General features: G+C 41.0%; 1 protein-coding gene across 1 annotated transcript in view; it reads left to right on the forward strand.

Moving 5' to 3' along the window:
• Nucleotides 1–20,325, forward strand: part of LOC109040352 (uncharacterized) — a 111,760-nt gene extending 91,435 nt beyond the window's left edge. The window contains exons 8-12 of the mRNA XM_072304469.1: nucleotides 298–487; nucleotides 1,831–1,986; nucleotides 12,962–13,063; nucleotides 14,531–14,683; nucleotides 15,796–20,325. Coding sequence (XP_072160570.1) covers nucleotides 298–487; nucleotides 1,831–1,986; nucleotides 12,962–13,063; nucleotides 14,531–14,683; nucleotides 15,796–15,938 — 744 coding nt within the window. The 3' untranslated portion in view covers nucleotides 15,939–20,325. The remainder of the gene's footprint in view (nucleotides 1–297; nucleotides 488–1,830; nucleotides 1,987–12,961; nucleotides 13,064–14,530; nucleotides 14,684–15,795) is intronic.
• The last annotated feature ends 339 nt before the right edge of the window (nucleotides 20,326–20,664 follow it).

Here is a 20,664-nt window from a genome sequence, read left to right on the forward strand (position 1 = left end):
TTTCGAGCTGGCCGCTCACCCGCCGTGCGGCGGCGCCTGCAGCAACTATTTCACAACAGAGGTGTTGCACAGTATTATACGAAATTGAACGTATTAAGAATGACAGGCATCCTTTAAAATTACAGATCTTTCCTCGCAAAATAAATCAAGATACTCATCGTACACAGGAAAAATCTAAGAGCCTTCAACTGAGGCAACTATAGAGGTTTATTCGGTTCATCAACGATTATCGGCGATTTATCAACAACGTTTACGTTGGAGCGTTTCATTTTCTTCTCACTTCTTTAAAACTCTCTCTCTAAACACTTCTTTCTTTCTTTTTTTCTTCAGGAGAAGAACCGACAACTAGAGAAAATTTTAGGGCTTGCCGAGAGGTACAGAGAAGAACTGCAGAGTCCACATTCCTCAGCAGATCTAAAAGATATCAGAGCACAGATGCGACTCCAGAACTATGAGAAGAAAAGCGACTACTCTTCTTTCATAAATGGTAAGAACTATCATCCAATACCGTAGTTTGGTCTATTTGACCTTCCTGATTTTTTGAGATAGGGCATTTTGGGGTAAAGCCGGGGGAGGGGGGTGACCTGATAAGTTTTTTCTCCATCAAGAAAAATTCACATTCACGCTTTTAACGCACACTATGTACTCGAAAAACTTGCATCAAACCCCCTCTACTCCTTACGGAGCATCGTAAAGCCTTTTCTCATACAATTAAGGGGTTGGGTACATTGACTTGACATGACAACGTGCTGATCTGTGAATCATTTATCTATAACTTGAAAGTGTACGAAAACCCAGATTTCAGCAGGAAATTTGGCATTTTTCAATCTTCACACCACGCATTTCGATGACACTAATAGTGTTTGCCATTCACGTCAGAGAGGATTTAGTTTTGTAGGTGAAGCTTTTGACTTAAAAACAAAAAGTAGGATAGACCGTTGTGTGTGCAAAGGGGGAGGGGAATGAATGGTTTTTTTTTGCTCTGAGGATGTCACACAGCGCAGCGTTGCGGGAAACGAAATCCCCCGGGGTTATTAAATGCAGTTCTAGTGTTAGTTATATTCAGTGAAAGGGGGAATCATTTTCTAAAGACTTGTGAGGGTTGATCTATGGAGGAAGAAACCTTATTTTATGTAGGAAGTAGAAAAATGAAAGCGCTTGCAATTAATCAATAATACTATTGTCTAATGGAATTGATTGAAAATCGAATCGCTTTTTTGCATAAGAGCATCGTTTCCTTGCAATATTTCCAAGTTATTACCAGGGAAAGTTTATTAATACATGAACAGACAAGTGGGAAAATTCCATGGTTAGGAAAATGTTACCTTTACGACCAACCGCGTTTAGTAAAATTCTGTGGCCATTCTTGCAAGTTGGTAGTACTATTTTTCTTCCATTTATGTGAATGTTAAACAATCGATTATCATTCAAATTGAGGCAATCTGTCTCACCTAGAAGCGGTACAATGAATTTAGATCGAATATAAACTTTTTGCCAATTTTCATGGAATCGCCAGAAGGAAAATTTCCAAAAATTTTCTTTAAAGTGTCCTAATATTTCCGTTTTTGTCAAAGTATTCTTGGCTGTTCACTCTGTGACAGTTTCAAAATATTTCATGGACTTGCACTCTTACGCAAAAAAAAGAAAGAATTACACTTCAATTTGCTTTCGGCAAATGCCCCAATATAATATCGTTACATTCCCGCAGCACCATACACTAGTGTTATCTACATCTTGTAATTACACGCTGTCGCTTTTTTTATTATTTTGCATATAAATGTGAGTCGAACATACTGATTAAAAGCATCAACTTCTGAACTTTCTGTACAGATCCGCGAACCAAACAAGCAGCACCGACGTCGGATGAAGACTACGAGGAAGTATTGGAAAAGCTTAAAGTTGCCGACTTCCTGTACAACGAGTACTCGATGGAGGATATGGTCTACCAGTTAGCCAAAGTCATGTTCACTCAGACTCTCCGACGAAGTAAGTATAACTTCCTTCAATATATGCCTTAGCGATGAGTCGACTTTGCGCGGCAACGACAATGATGAATTTTGCCAGTTAGTAACGTAGTTCCCCTCCATTTAACACCATAAATAATCGATTTAAAGAGAAGCAATTTCCCTTGATTGAAGTCCCTTTATACCGAGAGTTAAGACGATGCGAATCCATTTCTGATTGGTTCCCGTATTTTAGGTCTTTACAGTGTCGCAAACGGGAATAAAGATTACAGTTCCACCAATCGCAAAGATTATAAACTAATGGACCGGGGCATTGGGGGTACGGTAGGGTGTGCCTTATTTTTGAGTTTTGCGAAAATCAAGTTGGTCAACCCCTAAAAAGTTTCTATGTAGTCTCTAAATGAACCCCCTAAAAGGAAAAAATTTTAAAAAAATTTTAACCCGTGCCTCAAAGGGCCTAAAGGGCCTAAACCCAAAATTCAAAAATTTTGGCAAGCGACACATCAATTCTGAAGGAAAATGGCAAGTTACGGCCCTTTTAGGGCAGAAATTTTGTCCGTTTTGCCGTATCTTGAAGCGTAAGGTCACAAACGGCCCAATGACGACGTGAGGCTATGGGCTGGCGGGGCGCGCCGCGGCCGGCCCGCCGCTGAGCGTGCGCGCGCGGCAGGGTTGCGCATCGCCGCTTTACACCGGCGTAGAGGAACGAACGGTGGGGTGGGAGGGGGATATCCGGTGGAAAAGCATCCACATTTTCTATCCATAATGAAAATGCATTATACTTTTTCAATATAGATGAGGAAATATGAGCCATACAAGGAAGTGATGAAAAGAGTGACAAATACATATATAGTTTGTACGGTTAGGGGTGTAAGTGGGGAAAATTTGCCGTAACTACAGAACAGCCCTGAAAATCTCCGGGAAATAAAAGCTGCTATTGATGAGAGGTTTGCATGAGAGGTTTAATTAAGGACTAATTAAAAAGATAGGTGCGATGTTGTCGAATCGTAAGCCCTTTACGCGATCAAAAGCGATTAGTGTAAATTTAATTGGAAAAGTTTAAGAAAAATTTGATGAAAGAAAATTGCCCCAAATTCGGGAAGTGCTTAAAGTGTTTTTCTATCATGTGAAGTGTTCGCACATGAATGTAACAGTAATTCCAATATGGAATGAAAAATGTAGAATCCCTGTGATACATAGTGTCTATGTTTACCCTCCTTTTCATTAGCGCATTTAACGTGACATCAATTAGAAGGTTTTATACGAGAGGTTCAATATGGCTTACCCACTTACATTTTCTGGTACTGAACACCCCCCCCCCCCCCGCCACAGTTACTTGCTATAATCAAAAATGTAATATTAGTTTCTCGAAAAAATATGATTTAATTTAGGATTTGAACCCCACTCTTTATAACCGTGGGCAATGCCCTTGACCACTCGGCTACTGGGGAAGATTTGAGTAAATGAGGCTAATGTGTCATTTAGCTAGCCCCCTGGGTGAGGCCAGGCAATCAACATCAGCTGTAAGTTGGCGAAGCCAGATTGAACCGATTGAATAAAACTTTCTAATTGATGCCGCGTCAAATACACCAATGAAAAGGAGGGTAAACAAAGTCTTATTGATGTATCAAACCTTCAGTGATTTCATAGGAAATGAAAAAACTTATTTTCTTCCGTTTGGCGGGACTCATAAGCGAGTGTGAATTTTTCCTGTCGAGAAACTCTCTCCTGGGCGCGAGGTTTCTTCTTGTCTGCTCTCCTCACCTCTGCTGCAAGGATAGTATCCTTCACTGTGGATATTATTATGCATTCTCATTCAGGTTTTCGCTGAAGAATTAAAAATGCTTTATCCTCTTCATTTTCCATGATACCAAGAGTATTGCATAAAGCAATGTCGAATAACATGTCGATTTTTGCCGTAAAATCAGTCTCCAAATTCTCTTGAACCAGCAATCGACGGCTAGTATTTTTTGATACGCGCCTCCACTCCTCATAAAAATGCAAACATTTTTAAAAACATGGACACTATGTATCACAGGGATTCTACATTTTTCATTCCATATTGGAATTACAAGATCAGAGGTTTTCGACGCACCGCCATTGACATTAATGTGCGAAAACTTCACATGATAGAAAAACACTTTAAGCACTTCCCGAATTTGGGGCAATTTTCTTTCATCAAATTTTTCTTAAACTTTTCCAATTAAATTTACACTAATCGCTTTTGATCGCGTAAAGGGCTTACGATTCGACAACATCGCACCTATCTTTTTAATTAGTCCTTAATTAAACCTCTCATGCAAACCTCTCATCAATAGCAGCTTTTATTTCCCGGAGATTTTCAGGGCTGTTCTGTAGTTACGGCAAATTTTCCCCACTTACACCCCTAACCGTACAAACTATATATGTATTTGTCACTCTTTTCATCACTTCCTTGTATGGCTCATATTTCCTCATCTATATTGAAAAAGTATAATGCATTTTCATTATGGATAGAAAATGTGGATGCTTTTCCACCGGATATCCCCCTCCCACCCCACCGTTCGTTCCTCTACGCCGGTGTAAAGCGGCGATGCGCAACCCTGCCGCGCGCGCACGCTCAGCGGCGGGCCGGCCGCGGCGCGCCCCGCCAGCCCATAGCCTCACGTCGTCATTGGGCCGTTTGTGACCTTACGCTTCAAGATACGGCAAAACGGACAAAATTTCTGCCCTAAAAGGGCCGTAACTTGCCATTTTCCTTCAGAATTGATGTGTCGCTTGCCAAAATTTTTGAATTTTGGGTTTAGGCCCTTTAGGCCCTTTGAGGCACGGGTTAAAATTTTTTTAAAATTTTTTCCTTTTAGGGGGTTCATTTAGAGACTACATAGAAACTTTTTAGGGGTTGACCAACTTGATTTTCGCAAAACTCAAAAATAAGGCACACCCTAGGGTACGGCAAGGAACAAATGGAATGAGAGAGGGAACAGAGATAGGAATTCGGGAATGGGCTGATCAAAGATTACCAGAAACGTCCGATTTGTGTAATCTTTATTCCCGTTTGTGAAATCCATGAGCTGTGTTGTCATAACTCTCTCTATAACCCTTGATTATTTGATTATTGCAAACATAAATTGGACCGCATTTAGCAAAAAGGCAATTTTTTTTTTTTTTTTTTTTTCCTTTTTCTGGTGGGTTGCCCCATGCACTGCGACCTCTCGATCTATTGTGCCCAGTTGTTGGTTCCTGGTTAGTCCCAGAAGCCCTCCCCTTCAACAAGTTGGAGGAGAGTGCCCGCAACTAACTCAGGTGCTAGACAGTCATCCCAGGAGTTATCTCCTCGGATGTCCTGTCTTTTCTTTTCCAGAGCTTCACAGTCGAAGATGATATGCTCTGCAGTTTCCTCTTCTACCTCACACAGCCTACACTTTGGTTCATCCTTGAAGATACCCATCCTGTGCATGTGTTTCCGCAGGAGATTGTGTCCTGTCAGTAATCCCGACAGTATACCTAGCTGCTCCCTGCTACGATGCAACAGGTTTGCAGTCATTTTCCTTGAGTAGCCTTCCAGCATTTGCTTGGAATGTCTCATGCCTTCGGCATTCTGCCACTCTTTGTTCGCCTCTTCCATCACCCAGTCCCTCACTGTTGTTCTGAATCCTTTTTTGGTCAGTCCAAACACTGGTTCTGGTCCGATGTAATTTTCCTCTGATGCCTCCTTAGCTAAGCGGTCAGCAGTTTCGTTCCCCCTCACACCTGTGTGCCCACGAACCCACACCAATGTGACGTGGTTGTCGTTGGCCAGTCTTGTGAGCCTCTGTATGCCCTCCATGGTCAATTTTGAATTGACCTTGAAGTTTGATACCGCTTTTAAAGTTGCTTGGCTGTCCGAGAAAAAGGTGATCCTTTTGTCTCTCCAGCCTTTGTCTATAGCGTTATTCGCTGCCATCATTATGGCGTATAGCTCCGCCTGGTTCACCGTGGTGCTCCTGCCGAGACTCGCCTTCAGTTTGCAGTTTTTGTTTCCGTACACCGCTGCTCCTGTCTTATCTCCTGACTTAGATCCGTCAGTGAAGTAGCTAACTTCCGAGGCAGCCAGGGCATCGTCTACCATTTTCTGGTTCCCCTCGCCTTCGCTGATGCGGAGCCTGTATGGAATGTCGAAGTTGTACGTTGTTTTCATTTGATCAGAGACCATGTGTAAAGCCGGAGGGAAGCTTGGACTCTCACAGAGTGACTGGTGTCTTGGCCGCAGTTTGCCATCTAAGCTGTTGGTTTTCAGCCTAAAGGCTCCTGCTACTGCCTCCCCCTTCACTGCTAGGTGCAGGGGTGGCAGGCCCAGCATCACCTCCATTGCCGCTGTTGGAGTTGTTCTCACTGCTCCTGTCGTGTACAAGCATGCCAGTCTTTGCAGCGAGTCCAGCTTATTCCGAGCTCCCTTTTGCTCCGTTTTTTCCCACCATATGCATGCTGCATATGTTATGATGGGTCTTACTATCGACGTATAGACCCATTTGGTTATCGCCGGTTTCAGCCCCCACCTCTTACCAACCGACCTTCTGGCCAAATTCATAGCCCTTTTTGCTCGGTTTATGATGTGCTCTAGGTGCTGGTTCCAGTTCATTCTTTTATCTAGGTAGACACCTAGATATTTGACTGTGTCAGCCACCTTAATTTCACTTCCAAAAATGCTTGGAGCTTGGATGTTACCTAGGTTGTATTTCCTTGTGAATGGGACCAATGTCGTCTTCGTAGGATTCACCCTGAGGTTCTTATCTCTGCACCACTCCTCCACGATCCTGAGAGCTCCGCTCATTAGGTCTGAGAGGTCGTTGCAGTGTTTTCCTCTTATCAGTATAACGAAGTCATCTGCATATGCTTGCGCATAGTATCCAGCCTCATTTAGACGAACCAGAAGTTCATCTGCTACCAGGTTCCACAATTTGGGAGAGATGACTCCCCCTTGTGGGCAGCCCCTGGTTGCGCGAACCCTTCTCGATTCTCCGAACAAGTCTGCATTTACATGACGACCTCTAAGGAGGGCCTCTACCCATCTGTATGTGGTGTTGTTCAGCCCTTTTGTCCTGGCAGAGTTTAATATCGCATCAATGGATGTGTTGTCGAACGCTCCTTCGATGTCGAGAAAAACAGCTAATGCTACTTCCTTGCTCTTCATAGCTCGTTCGATTTGCTCAACAAGGGAATTCAGTGCTGTCTCCGTGGACTTCCCAATCTGGTAGGCATGTTGGTGGCTGTGCAATGGTGCTACCCTCAGTAGCCCCTCACACATCCTTCTGTCAACTAGCCTTTCCAGTGTTTTAGTTATGAATGAAGAAAGACAGATAGGCCTATATGCCTTGGCGTGGTCGAAGTTCTTCCGGCCATGCTTGGGCAGAAAGACCACTCTGACCTCCCTCCACCCTTGAGGTATGTAACCAAATGCAAGGCTGGCTCTTAGGATCCTGATAAGCGCAGGTTGCAATATTTCAGCTCCCTGTTGTAATAGTGCTGGCAGTATTCCGTCAGGTCCAGGTGCCTTGTATGGTTTGAAAGATTTCACCGCCCACTTTAGTCTGTTGACCGTGACAGTTTCCCTCGCCTCGTGCCAGTCCAGTCTGCCCGTCCTCCTTACGAAGGTCTGGGTCCCCCTGGCCTCATTCGAGTTTTCGTCCTGTAACGGTTCGCATTCGGGGAAGTGTGTTTGCAGGAGCACCTCCAGTGTTTCCGCCTCCGTCTCCGTTAGCGATCCATCTGGTTTCATAAGGTTGCCTCCTTTAAACGCTGGGTCTTTTGCTAAGAGTCTCATGAGTTTAGCTCCGTCTGAGTATGTATCTATCTCTTCGCAGAACTTCCGCCAGGACTCTTTTTTCGCCCTTCTTAACTCTCTGTTGTAAGCGTTTAGTGATGTGTAGTATTCGTCCCAACTTCCATCTCTTCTCGCTTTATTCCAGAGTTTCCTCGTTTCCTGTCTTAGTTCGCCCAATTTAGGGCTCCACCATTCCAGTGTTGGTTCCCTTCTCTTGATCTCTGGACAGCTGTTGTGATATGCTGATGTGATGACCCCCTCTAAGGCGAGGGCTGCTGCATTTAGCTCCTGAATGTTGCCGTACCTCAATTCTACTTCTCCTAGTCTCCTGATGAGCTCTTTTCGATAAAGGTCCCAGTCAGTACGTCTAGGATTCCTGTAGAAGTATGTGCTTTTGGCCTCTACATTCAGCTTGAAGGTGATATACCGGTGGTCTGACAAGGAGACCAGCTCCTTAGCCACCCTCCAGTCTTTTACCCAATCCTCTGCGTTGCTAGATGCAATTGTGATGTCTATGACCTCACTCCTGTTTCTAGTCACAAAGGTTGGTTCGTTACCTAAATTCAAAACATTTAAATTAAGGCTGCTTATAAATTCAAGAAGTTGGTTACCCCTACCATTTGTGTCTGTGCTGCCCCATGCGACGTGGTGGGAGTTTGCGTCTGTTCCTACTATCAGTCTGCTCCTCCCTCTCGTTGCATAGTCTACCAGCCTCTGAAGTTCCGCTGTTGGTGGTTCTAATTCGTAGGGGAGGTAGGACGATGCAAGTATAAACTCCCTCGCCCTGTCCTCCCCTTCTCTTTTTACATTCACCTTCACCGCTGTTAGATCTGCAGTTATGAGGTTTCTTAGCGGCATAGAGTTTATTCCCTTCCTCACTAATATGCAGGTTCTGGGTCTGTTTTCCCCTGACAGGTCATAGACTAAGTCAGCGCCAGCCCCACCGAATCCTGCAGGTTTCCCTTTGATGGTCCAGGGTTCCTGGATGAGTGCAATGTCCAGTTTCTTAGTGAGGAAGTTTTTCACAAGGTTTGCTGTCGCAGCCTTGCTTTTATGCAGATTGATCTGCACGATCTTCATTCCCTGCTTTCTTTTTGTCCAAGTTCGTTAGCCTCACTGAGTTGAATCCGACGTAGATAACCATCTTCCTCGCCTCCAGGACTGCCAACGAAGCCATGTCCACTAAGCACACCAAAGTTTGACCTTTCGTGGTCTCCTTTGAGTGTATAACTTTCCAGTCTTTGGTAAGAAGTCCACCGTTCTGTCCCTCGATCTTTTCCAAGATCTCGGACGGCTTTGCCTTCTTCAACTCTGCTGGTGCTTCGAAGATGACCCTGCAGCTTACGATGAGGTCCTTTGCAAGGACCGCCTTCAGCTCTGCCCCTTCCCAGGGTACCAGAGTAGCCGTCTTATCCTGCAGCCAAATTTTGGTAACCAAGTTTCTGCAGTACAGCATCAGTGCTCCCTGCTCGAATTTGGTTCCCTGAAATTGTGGCTTAGTTTCTGAGTCTGGTTCTATCCATGCTAGAAGAGCCTGCTGTACCAGCTCCATTTCTTTTTCGCTGAGCCTGCTCTTTGGATAGTCCTTCGGTACCACTGCCATTTTAATGCTGGTGACTACGCCAGAGAACGAAGGTCCTGGTTGGTCTTTCCAGCGTTTGTTTGGCACAGTGTTCTTGGCGGAGTCCGGTGTGCTGCTGTCCGATCTCCCTCTCTTGGAGGTTTGGCCTTTCAGCTGCAGCTCCCTTAACCTATCTGTTTGCGGCTGCGAGGAACCAGCTTTTTTCTGTTTCCGCTTTGCCGCTCCAGATTTCTTATTCGAGTTTGCAGGTTTAAAGGGGGGTTTTCCCTTTTCCTGCTCCCCCGTGGTGGCTGTGGGGGTGCCGGCTGAAGTCTGCGGGTTGGTTGTCATTGCTGACTTTCCCTCCGCTGCCTTCTCCTGCTCCTCCCTCAGTTTTCTTTCCCTTCTTCGCTTTTTGATTTGGGCTCCAGAAAGTTTCCTCTTTTTCGTTTTGTCCTTTGGCTCGGTCTCTCCGGTTCTGGCTTCCGCCACCCCGGTAGTTTCCTCTGAGGTTGCTGAGTTTTTCGGTTCTCCCAAAAGCCTCTCCTCCGTCTCAGAGGAGACTTCCATCACCTCGGATTCTTGCAGTGCGGCATTTTCGTGCCCCCCGCCTGTGCAGAGTTCTGAGGATGTAGCAGTGTGTTGCTTCTCCTCATTCCCCTGAAGTACCATCTCTAGGTCTGAGTCTGGTCGACTCTCCCCTGAGATGTTCTGGTTTTGTGGTGTTTCAGAGTGAATTTTATCCGTATGAGTCCCACGAGATGTGAGGAAGTGGTGTGGTCCACCCTAGCAGAGCCTCTTACCAGGGTAAGGCTACATACGCTGGGAGGTCGCCCGGTATCCCAGGGCTCCGTTAAGGCACCATTTGCCCCTGGTGCCATACTCCCAACGCACGGGTCGCTTTACACGCTGGGTATTTGGGGCTTGGAGCGTTTGGTCCGCGACCTTTTATTCAGTATATTCAAGGCTACCCTACACAAGTATTACACGACGGCACTACCTACATAGGGAATCCAGCTATCCGCCACCTGCTGACGCGCCCACTAGGTAACGCCCCCAACCCGTGGGAAAAAGGCAATTACAATGTTGTTAAAATGTTGCTTCTTCATAATTATCTAAAAAATCTTCCGAAATAGCAAATAGTTTCTGCATCCCACCAGAAAATTGTCAATTTTAATGGGAAATAATCGTGTAAATTTTAATACTGTACATATACTTAGTATTTTTAAAAGAAAAAAAGAATTTGTACGATTTTGAAAACACTGTAATTAAGCGCTGGTTCCTTTTTGCTATATGCTATCAATCAGTGGCGAGGCGTGCTTTGCGATATATCGATTGATCTGTCATATAAACCTATATGGAAAAGGATCGATAAACAGGGTGTTCGCAGCGAACGCCCCAATAATCGATTCTTTACCATAGCTTCAAATGGGGAAATATCGATAATCGATTATTCACGCCTCGCCACTGCTATCAATCCAATGCGACCAACTTGCGAAAATCGCTGCCGCGCAAGGAGTCGTATTTTGGTGATTGAGACTTCGGAAATTTGCAAAATTTTAATTATTTTTACCTCAAAGTCAAGTTTCGTACGCGAAAGTTTTGCGAAGTTCCTCCTCCCTTCCTGCCTTCAAAAAATTAAAATGATAAAACCAAAGGCTGGCATTTGTTTTTTGAAAATGTAAAATTCGACCATCACATTGAGGATGTCACGTATTATCGACCAATACCTCACCGAAAAAAAAGGGAAGTTAAATTAACATTCTGAATGTAAAAAAAGTGTGCGAGAACTTATAAATGCTGAATTACCCGCCACAGCACTTAATGTTACATCTTGGCATTGCTGAAGTAACTGCTGTGGCCGGTATTTTAGCATTTTGTAAGTTCTCGCACACTTTTTTTACATCCAGAATGTTAAATTAACTTCAATTTTTTTTCGGTGCTGTGAACTTCCCCATATCGTTCCACCAAGCGACGAAAAGAAAATATAACGTCATTATTCCTGGCAATCAATAGACGAAAACGAGCACAGAGGACAGGCGGCGAGTATTGAAAAAGTGTGCACGCTTCCCAAGAAACTTTGGCTGAGTTCTCAGTTGGACTGCCGAACACCTGCGGTCCCAGTAGTTGAAGTTGCATTATGAAGGAGTTCGTGTTGCGACTTGAAAAGACATCGCCCACTGTCTTCTTCAATCGATCTCTTTGAAGGGAGGAAAGTTTAAGAAAGTTCTTATCGTTATCACGGTGTATGCACATAGCACATCTCATCGCAACAAAAATTCCGCTCGAATGGATTCCTTAACGGTGACACTCTGAGAGAATTCTTCAAATTGGCAATACTACGGTTTTCTGCATAAATAAATGTTAAATAAGTGCAGATACTCATGATCGAAAGTAATACTGCCGTGCTAAGGAAGAACGCCGTATGAACTTTCGGGTGTTGCCAAATTTCCTCTCGCAAATCACTAATTTTCAGGAAAATTTTTGAATTTTTTCCGCCAATTTCTCAGATAATTTTGTTTGTAATTTGATCTTAAGTGTCTGAAACTTTCAAGGACAAATTTTTACAACTTTTCTCAAAAATAAACATTTTATCGAAAGAACTTTGGCAACTCTCGGATGTTCATACGGCGTTCTTCCTTAGCATGGTAGAATAGACAACAGACTGATTTCGTGGCTGCGTCATTCGATATAATATCGAACCCTTGGTTCAAATGTAAACAAATACAGAACCCTGTTTCTGATTCGCGCTCACTCGCGCTCTTTGCACCATGGTGATAAAAGCGTCCGGGTGTTTCTTAAAATCGAATGTTCTCGTTTTTAATAATGTAATAAATTAACACAATGAACGTATGAATATTTCGCACATGAGGTTATTTTAGTTTGTTTTCGTTTGAACCAAGAGTTCGATATTATATCGAATGACGTAGTCACTAAATCAGTCTATATCGATTGATTTAAATCTAAAACAAAATTCCTTTCACGTAGATAATTATGATGTTTCCAGCTGGTTGCAAGTATATTTTTTCCGATTTTAGAATTGACCTCCTGCGGGCTAGCTGTTGAAATTAATAGGGAAAGCTATAAACAAAAAATGAAAATGAAAAACGGGTCATTCTGTCTTTCTTGCGTGTACTGCGTTTGTTCCACGAATGAATAATAACAGCACTGTGCAACCGGAGCAGACTATAATAATCGCCACTCTAACTTCAGCGCCTTGATGCAACTATTCGTGTCCTGGATTTGCCAATATTGCCTACGCAAAAACTGAAGGCGCTTTGCCTTTTCTTTCGCTCACAGCGTTCCAAACTCGAGTTATCCACTTGCGTTCCACAGCTGCCCATGCTGAGCTGTATTCTAACATTCTAACATCTGTTCCGCCAAGACATTGATAGTCATTCCGGAACATTTCGAGAATTTCAAAAGTTCCGGGAAACATTCGGAAAAATCTCAAAAGTTCCGGAATTCGGAGCTAGTTCCTTGAAAATGGGATCTCTGCTATGTCTATCGATTTGCCTATTAATTTTATAATAAGCTGTGGACGCAACTGGCGCAATGTTTACATTTCGGATCGGGGGATGCTCGTCCCTCGTGCCCTCGTTTCGGCGTAAAACGTCGTGTTTGATTTTCTTCTTCGTTTTTGTCTCTTTTTAGGTAGCGCCGAAGCCCAGGAAGCTCTACAAAAGTTCACGGACTTCCTGGAAAGCGAAGCGGAGCAGGGCAGGATTTCCCGGACGCTGGAAAAGAAAGTTCTCGGTAAGAACAACTCAAAGTTTTCCGCTTCTATTGGAATCTCGGCTCTTCGTGATCACGTATGATTGAAATCGGTGACGTCCGAACATCATGGAAAATTGATGGGGGTTGTCTTTCTTCCATCTTTCTCCAGTTCCACACATTCTGAGGAAGTTTCTATACCGCACACAGAGACAATTTTCCCAGGACGCCTTGTTAAATAATCTCCGTATCAGATTGTTTTCTTTCCTTTCCTTTTGCATATTTGTTTTTTCTTTTTCTTTTTTATTTTTTTATTTTTCTTTTTTTCTTTTTTCTTTTTTATTTTTTCTTTTTTTTTCTTTTTCCTTTTTCCTTTTTCCTTTTTCTTTTTTCTTTTTTCTTTTTCCTTTTTCCTTTTTCTTTTTTCTTTTTCTTTTTTCTTTTTTCTTTTTTCTGTTTTCTTTTCTCTCTCTTTTCTTTTTTCTTTTTCCTTTTACATTTTGCATTTTTTTTTCTTTTTCTTGTTTCTTTTTCCTTTTTTCTTTTTTCTTGTTTCTTTTTCCTTGTTTCTTTTTCCTTTTTTCTTTTTTTTCTTGTTTCTTTTTCCAAATTATTTTACTACTACTACTTCCTTTTTTCTTTCTTCTTTTTTCTTTTTGAAATGGCCTTAGATGCTAAAGCACCGCTTTAAAATAAAATTATTTTACTACTACTACTACCTTTTTCCTTTTTTCTTTTTTCTTTTTTCTTTTTTCTTTTCTCTTTTTTCTTTTTTCTTTTTTCCTTTTTCCTTGAAAAGTATCGATAAACTGGGTGTTCGCAACGAACACCTTAATAATAGATTCTTCACCATTTAAATGGGAAATTATCGAAAATCGATCATTTATGCCTCGCTCTTGTAGACAGTCATTAGCGCAACAGAAAGTTCGGAAATCAGTTCATATCAAAATACACACTGATCTTTAATACTGATCCAAAAATACGCACATAGTACAAATATTTGTATTTATGGAATTAAATTACTATTGATTAAAAATTCTTATACCTTCTCCAGATATTGATTTTGAACTCCTCATCGTTTGAACATTTTTTTACGTTAGCTTCTGAAGAGATATTGGGTGCATGACGAAGGACTTTTCTGCCGTCCCCAGCAAAATCATCGTAACTCCATTCTAAATTGTTTCAGATTTTTACCGAAAAAATGATTTATTACCGAAAAATTAACAATTATGCATCCTTCTCAGTTCTGAAATAACTGTGTCATACCACTGAGAATTCAAATTCACAAAATAAAGCATCTTACTGATCAGGTTTTCTCGTAATAGTACAGTATGTGCGGAATAAAAATGCCAGGTGTTAATTAGAGATACGACGTTTTTCCTGTGGATGGCAGTTTTGTCTGGTATCTCATTGTTTCCCATGCGAAAAATATGCAATTTTCTCAATACAGCGTTATTCGATCATCATCTATGAATTTCAATTTTAATCAATTCATCAATTTGTCCCCAGATGTTTTAGTCGCTGCTTTGACTGACACTTTGAACGAACATCCAGAATTGACCTCTGCAGCAAGAGAGGGATTTGGAAGAGACAATTCACCGGACTCGGGATTTTCTCACCAATCATTTTATCGCAACAGCAACAGTATGAGTTCAAAATCAAGTAAGTTCCCAAAATCTTAAAACACTTGACAACGTATATCGATAAAAATAGTTTTAGTACAGGCTCAGTGTAGCAAGAGGACCAGGATTTAAAAAAATATATACCACTAATGCATGGACGTTTTACACGCCAAAAGGAGCTACGCACAAATGAATCAAACGAAAAAAACCTATCTACATAAAACCTTCCTGCATCATCGTTCATTCTATCTTCTTAATTTGCATCCAGTTTCATTGAGAGCAAATGCGTTTAAGTAAATCAATTAAACGCTAGTGTCATCAATATGCCAAAATTAACGGCACCAATGTGTCGGAGGACGACGTAGATAATAACGAGGGACCCTGAAATTTTTGATCGCAGTCAAACAATAAAAAGTGTTTTTGCTTAAAAGAAGCTATGAAATCTCCGAAAAATGTTTGGCAAAAATATATATTAGACCGACCACGGCGAATTTTGGCCTAACAAAACTAAAAATTCAGCTTTCGACGCTGCGCGCTGCACACGGTGATGGACACAGAAGGAAAAGCGCGCATAATGTCACAGTAAACCGAAGAATGGTATTAAAGGTTACAGCTTAAAATACAAATAATTTTGAGGAGCCTTTAAAAATTACAGCCTTCTACTCGTATTTTCGGCGCTCCAAATTTTCGTATCGATTTGTGAGCCATTTTCCATAGAACTTAATTTTTTTTCTTTCTTTCTTTTTGCCCTAGCGGGTGAATTATTAAAATTGAAAGACAAAGCAATAGATAAAGAAGAAAAACTTAAATTTAAATAATTGTTTTGGTAGAAGCGGGTGGTAGCAATGGACAAGTAAGGTAAGTAATATAGACAAACTATAACGGCAACCCGCCGGAGACCCCATAATTAGTCCATCATTTTCCCATTAAATCCCTAACAACCACCCATATCAACAAATAGGATCGCTTTATGTTCCCTATGTCTTCTTCGTCCATCGTTTTGTCTATCAATTTTAACAATCAGGCCGCAGCAAAGGTTCACCCATTATTAAACATTTGAAGTATGTTCAAGGGATTATAAACAGAGATCATCCCTTTATAAATATTCCTTCGTTGCCATCAACTCATAATTTGAAATATGTTCATTTTCAGGCGAGAAGTCTAGCCTGGCCGAAAGTCCGAAATCCTTGCAGAAAGGGAAAGTCCACGAGACCAGCGCCAAGAAACCTTTGGACATGGTCATGAAGAAACGGAACATCCACACTTCCGGCATTGAGGATGGAGAGAAGGTGTAAACGCACCCCTAGTGATCTCTAACCTAATCCATCGTTATCTCCCTCTGTCTCTTACATGATCAGGATTTGGATGGGATCTTGTACAAGAAGCCGAACAGTGGCGAGGCGTTAAAGTTCGATTATCGATATCTTCCCATTGGAAGCTATGGTAAAGAATCGATTATTAAGGTGTTCGTTTATTGCGCTGTCAATCGATCCTTTCCCATAGGTTTAAAAGGCAGATCAATCGATATATCGCAAAGCACGCCACGCCACTGAAGCCAAACTCTCAAGAGACGCAGCCTCTCGGAAGGAGCAACGCTAGCGGATTGTCCACTCCCCAAAATCAGACTAAAATTGAAGCCTTGCATCTGTTTGTAATTTTTCTTGAGTCATGCGTTTTTGAGGGGGCAGAGAGGGGGGGGGGGAGCAATAGCTCACAGCTTAATTTTCCTTAAAAGAAGATAATTCCTGATCCTTCCATCCAAGTCCGGAAGCATTTACATTGATGAGATTTTTTTTCAGTTTCAGACCGCATCAGTTGGTCCAAAGGAAGATTTCTTAATCAGAAATACATGTGGTTAAAGTGAGTCATATACGTGCGGAACAGTGGCGTGGCGTGAATGATCGATTATCGATAGTTTCCCATTTGAAACTGTGGTAAAGGATCGATTATTGAGGTGCTCGTTGCGAGCACCTCGTTTATCGATACTTATTCTAGGTTTAATTGGCAGGCCAATCGATATATCGCACAGCACGCCACGCCACTGGTGTGGAAGGAAGAACCTTCATTCGCGACGTCACGGAAAATGGTGACACCAATGTCAAATTCCCCGCAAGAAATTTTGTCACATATTTCAAATAGTGTCACGGTGAAGGTCTTTCTATTCGACTTTTCAAGTAGTATGTATCTGAAAAATCTTCACTTGGTTTTACTTCGTAATTCCATGTTCATGAAAAATTTACAGGCAGACAAAAAACTGTAGATGAGATCACATTAATCATTATCACAAAAATGATCAGGATGCAATTCGAACCAGTTTTTTATGCCCTTCTCACGAACCTAATTTATCATGTTATGTAGAGAAGGATTGCATTTGTTAAATTGATCATCGCCTTTTCCACAGAAAAATCATAGAGACCAAAATGTGTTGAACAAAAACGATGCGTTGATTTTGTTGGAGGAATCAGGAGTCAAAATCTAAAAAAAAAATCAAATTATCCTGTTTTATGGTAAAATCTGAAAACTTTTTTTATCAGTTGTGCGATGTAAGACGAGGCTACCTCAAAGGGCACCAAGTGTCGTTTGGTCTAGTCGGTTGACCCTCTTTGCGGTCAGGAGGTGAACCCTCGTTTTTTTTCTCACTGTGTGTCTGATTTTGGGAGAGGAGCGTGAAGTTTTGAACCCCCTCCCATAACTACCATCCGAATATAAACTATCAAATCAAATTTCGTTAATCTAAAATACTTACAGATAATTTTTGTACGTTGTTTTGTATTCTAAACATGGGAGAAAAAATCATCGCCGTTTATGTGGAAGAATGCATGAGAGAAAATGTTATTAGTTGACGTATACCTAAAATTCACATTTCTAGGGTGGTTGCTTCATTAGGGATTGCATAAAAATGAAGTTTTGTTTCTAATTAAACTCTCAGGCAGAGCGGTAGAAATGTTTTTCCAGGATCGGGTGAAATGTGGATTAGAAATCCATCGGTTGAGGAGTTCGTCTACTGTCTTTACCTTGTGGCATTGAGATTACTTCCTCCGGGATAAAGAGTAATGAAAAGTGTAAGACACTATTCCAAGTGTTGTGTAGAAAGTAGAGAATTCATAAGATACGTGCTAATACTATGAACTCACGATCATAAAACAAAAATACTCATATCATTTAGTCTAGTTTGACTGACAATTTGTTCAAAATTTCCCCAAAAATCAGGTTCCAACATATTTTTTTTTTTTTTTTTTTTTTTTGCTATTGTTTTCAATCAAGAAACCGAAATCCCTATCAATTGTTCACATTAAGCTTCCCAAACATTGAAAGTGATTCTTTCGTGACAAATGGTCTGGCACAGGGTACGATGTTGTCTCAATTATTTGTAAAGTAAACAAGGACGCGAATGATTTTTGGAGGAACTCGCATATTATATGGGGAAATAGAAAAGTATATAATTTTTAATTACTTGATTGATATTTTTTTACGCCTCGATATTTGACTTTTATTTTATTCAGACCTCCGTGCAGATAATATTAAGATCAGGACCAATCTCAAACCACGTATTCTCGACGAAAATTTGGGAAATAAATATCTTTGTCTAACGTTACAATTTGGTCTAAAGCTATGGATTTTTCTGTTACATATATTTCCACTCTCTTATATAAATCGCTGAAACCTCTCAGAAATTTCCTGGGTGCAACTTGAGTGAAAGTTCTAGAAATATTTATGTCACGATTGTAAGTAGATTTCATGCTGAAAATGTATGAACAACTTTTTAATACGTTTTCAAATTTATAGAACTTTATCAATTATCTCTTCTATGCATCATGCAGCATTTTTGACTTTACATATGGACTGCATTTTGCAATTTGGAAGTATAAATTCTGGCTCATCTGAAAAAATAACACTTATGTGCATAGGGAAACTAATGGCACGCACGTTATTTTTAAACCGGGCCAGAATTTATAGTTCCAAATTGCAAAATGCAGTCCATATATCGACCAGTGATCGCGTTCAGGAACGCACGTTCGAACCGGTAAAAAATTTACTCTGTGTAATTCATCTTAAAAATACCGATAGTTAAAATCATTAGAACGGCACTCTATTGCTGAACTAAAAAAATTCCAATGAGTTCAATAGCTAACATCAGCTTTAAATCAACTAACTGTAAAATATCGTTATGTCTGTCTAGAATACATACGTTAAAAACTCTCTTCCGGACAATTATTCACAACACGTAATATGATCCTCCCATCAAGAACAAGCTATTCTTTAGATTAAGAAACTAATTTTAGATTTGAGATTCTGGCACTAATGGTTGTAGAAAGGGATGGGTGTCATATTTTTGAAGTAAATTTTTGACATGAACACTTTCCATTTTTTTTCACTCAAAAAACTTACAAACAATTAGTTATCAACTTTTTTCAGAAATTTTTGCAAGAAATGTTCGGAGATGTCTCACCTAAATCATTCAAGTACAGTTGGAAAATATTTCGATAGTAGTCACAGGATTCTTTCTTGCTACAAGACAATTAAACAGGCACTTAACAATTGTATTCATGTATTATACTTATTTCATCAGAACCATTTTGCCATGATGAATCATGGCAGAAAGACAATGGGCCTGTTGCAAACTTTTGCTAGAGCAAAAATAAGAGTTGTTTCTTATAGATAATGCCTCGAAAATCACGATGAGCGCATCAGCAAAGTCTGAAATGCACTCATAACTTCACAGTCTGCGTAAGAAATTTGCGGTTTTTTGAGCTTCCCGCTTCAAAAACGATACTACGGCACAGGTGAACATTTTGTAAGAGGAGTCGTTCCATCGTCGGCAATAATCATCATGGCCGACGCCAATCCGCCAAAACACGTTTGATGGGACGAGATAACACCTGAACTGGATTAGACCAGATAATAATCGGTGTGTTAACTTTCATATTTTCCACGCCCGAATTGATTGACCTTGAACTCTCCTCGAATTACGCGCGGAACTGCGCGCAAGCGTCGGCCATGATGAATATCGCCGACGATGGAGCGACTCCTCTAACAAAATGTTCACCTGTGCCGTAGTATCGTTTTTGAAGCGGGAAGCTTAAAAAAACGCAAATTTCTTACGCAGATTGTGAAGTTATGAGTGCATTTCAGACTTTGCCGATGCGCTCATCGTGATTTTTGAGGCATTATCTACAAGAAACAACTCTTATTTTTGCTCTAGCAAAAGTTTGCAACAGGTCCATTGATAGTATAGTTACCATTCTATATCACGACTAATATAAAATACTAACACGGACATGTCTCTTGATTAATGGTAAGGTCAATTAAATCATATGTGGAGCTTTTGCTTTCCGTGCTTTCGTTCGGTTTTCTATTTGTTCTCTTTAAGTCGAACACTAAATTTCATAGAACCTTTTCTATGTCAGGCTTCCGTTTCTGGTGGTGGTAGGGCTGGAGTCCTGTGACATGTCTGATTCACTCACTTTTTGTAGGTGGATTTCAACCGGGAAGGAAGAGGTGTGATCTCGAATTTATTTTACGTTTGAAGACTTTTCTGATGAATAACTTAATTTAAACTTTTTTAATGTTCTGTATTAAGTGTAAATTTTCTACATGTTACAAGGTTTAAGATATTTATAAGCATTGTTATGTTGATGTTAAGAGGTATATTAACTAAAGATAAAGTAATTTTATTTCCAACCGGCTTCTGACTCTTAATTCTCACCCTCTTGGGTAAGGAAAAACGCCGTTTGAGCCTTCAGGTGTTGCCAAATCTCCTTTCGCAAATCACTAATTTTCAGGAAATTTTTTAATTTTTTTCTGCCAATTTCTCAGATAATTTTTTGTTTGTAATTTGATGCACGGAGAAAAAAAACTCGTGCGTGGGACCCGAAGTTTAGGTCATATGGATCTCTGAAGTTTTCAGATTGAGCATCTGAACACACTAGGTATAGCTGCCGAGGTTCGGATCACACATCTGAAACTTCAGTTCTTACATCTGAAGTACTTCGGTTCTCACATCCGAAGTACTTCGATTCT

This window comes from Bemisia tabaci, chromosome 9 (genome assembly GCF_918797505.1).
Source record: "Bemisia tabaci chromosome 9, PGI_BMITA_v3".
Classification (NCBI taxonomy): domain Eukaryota; kingdom Metazoa; phylum Arthropoda; class Insecta; order Hemiptera; family Aleyrodidae; genus Bemisia; species Bemisia tabaci.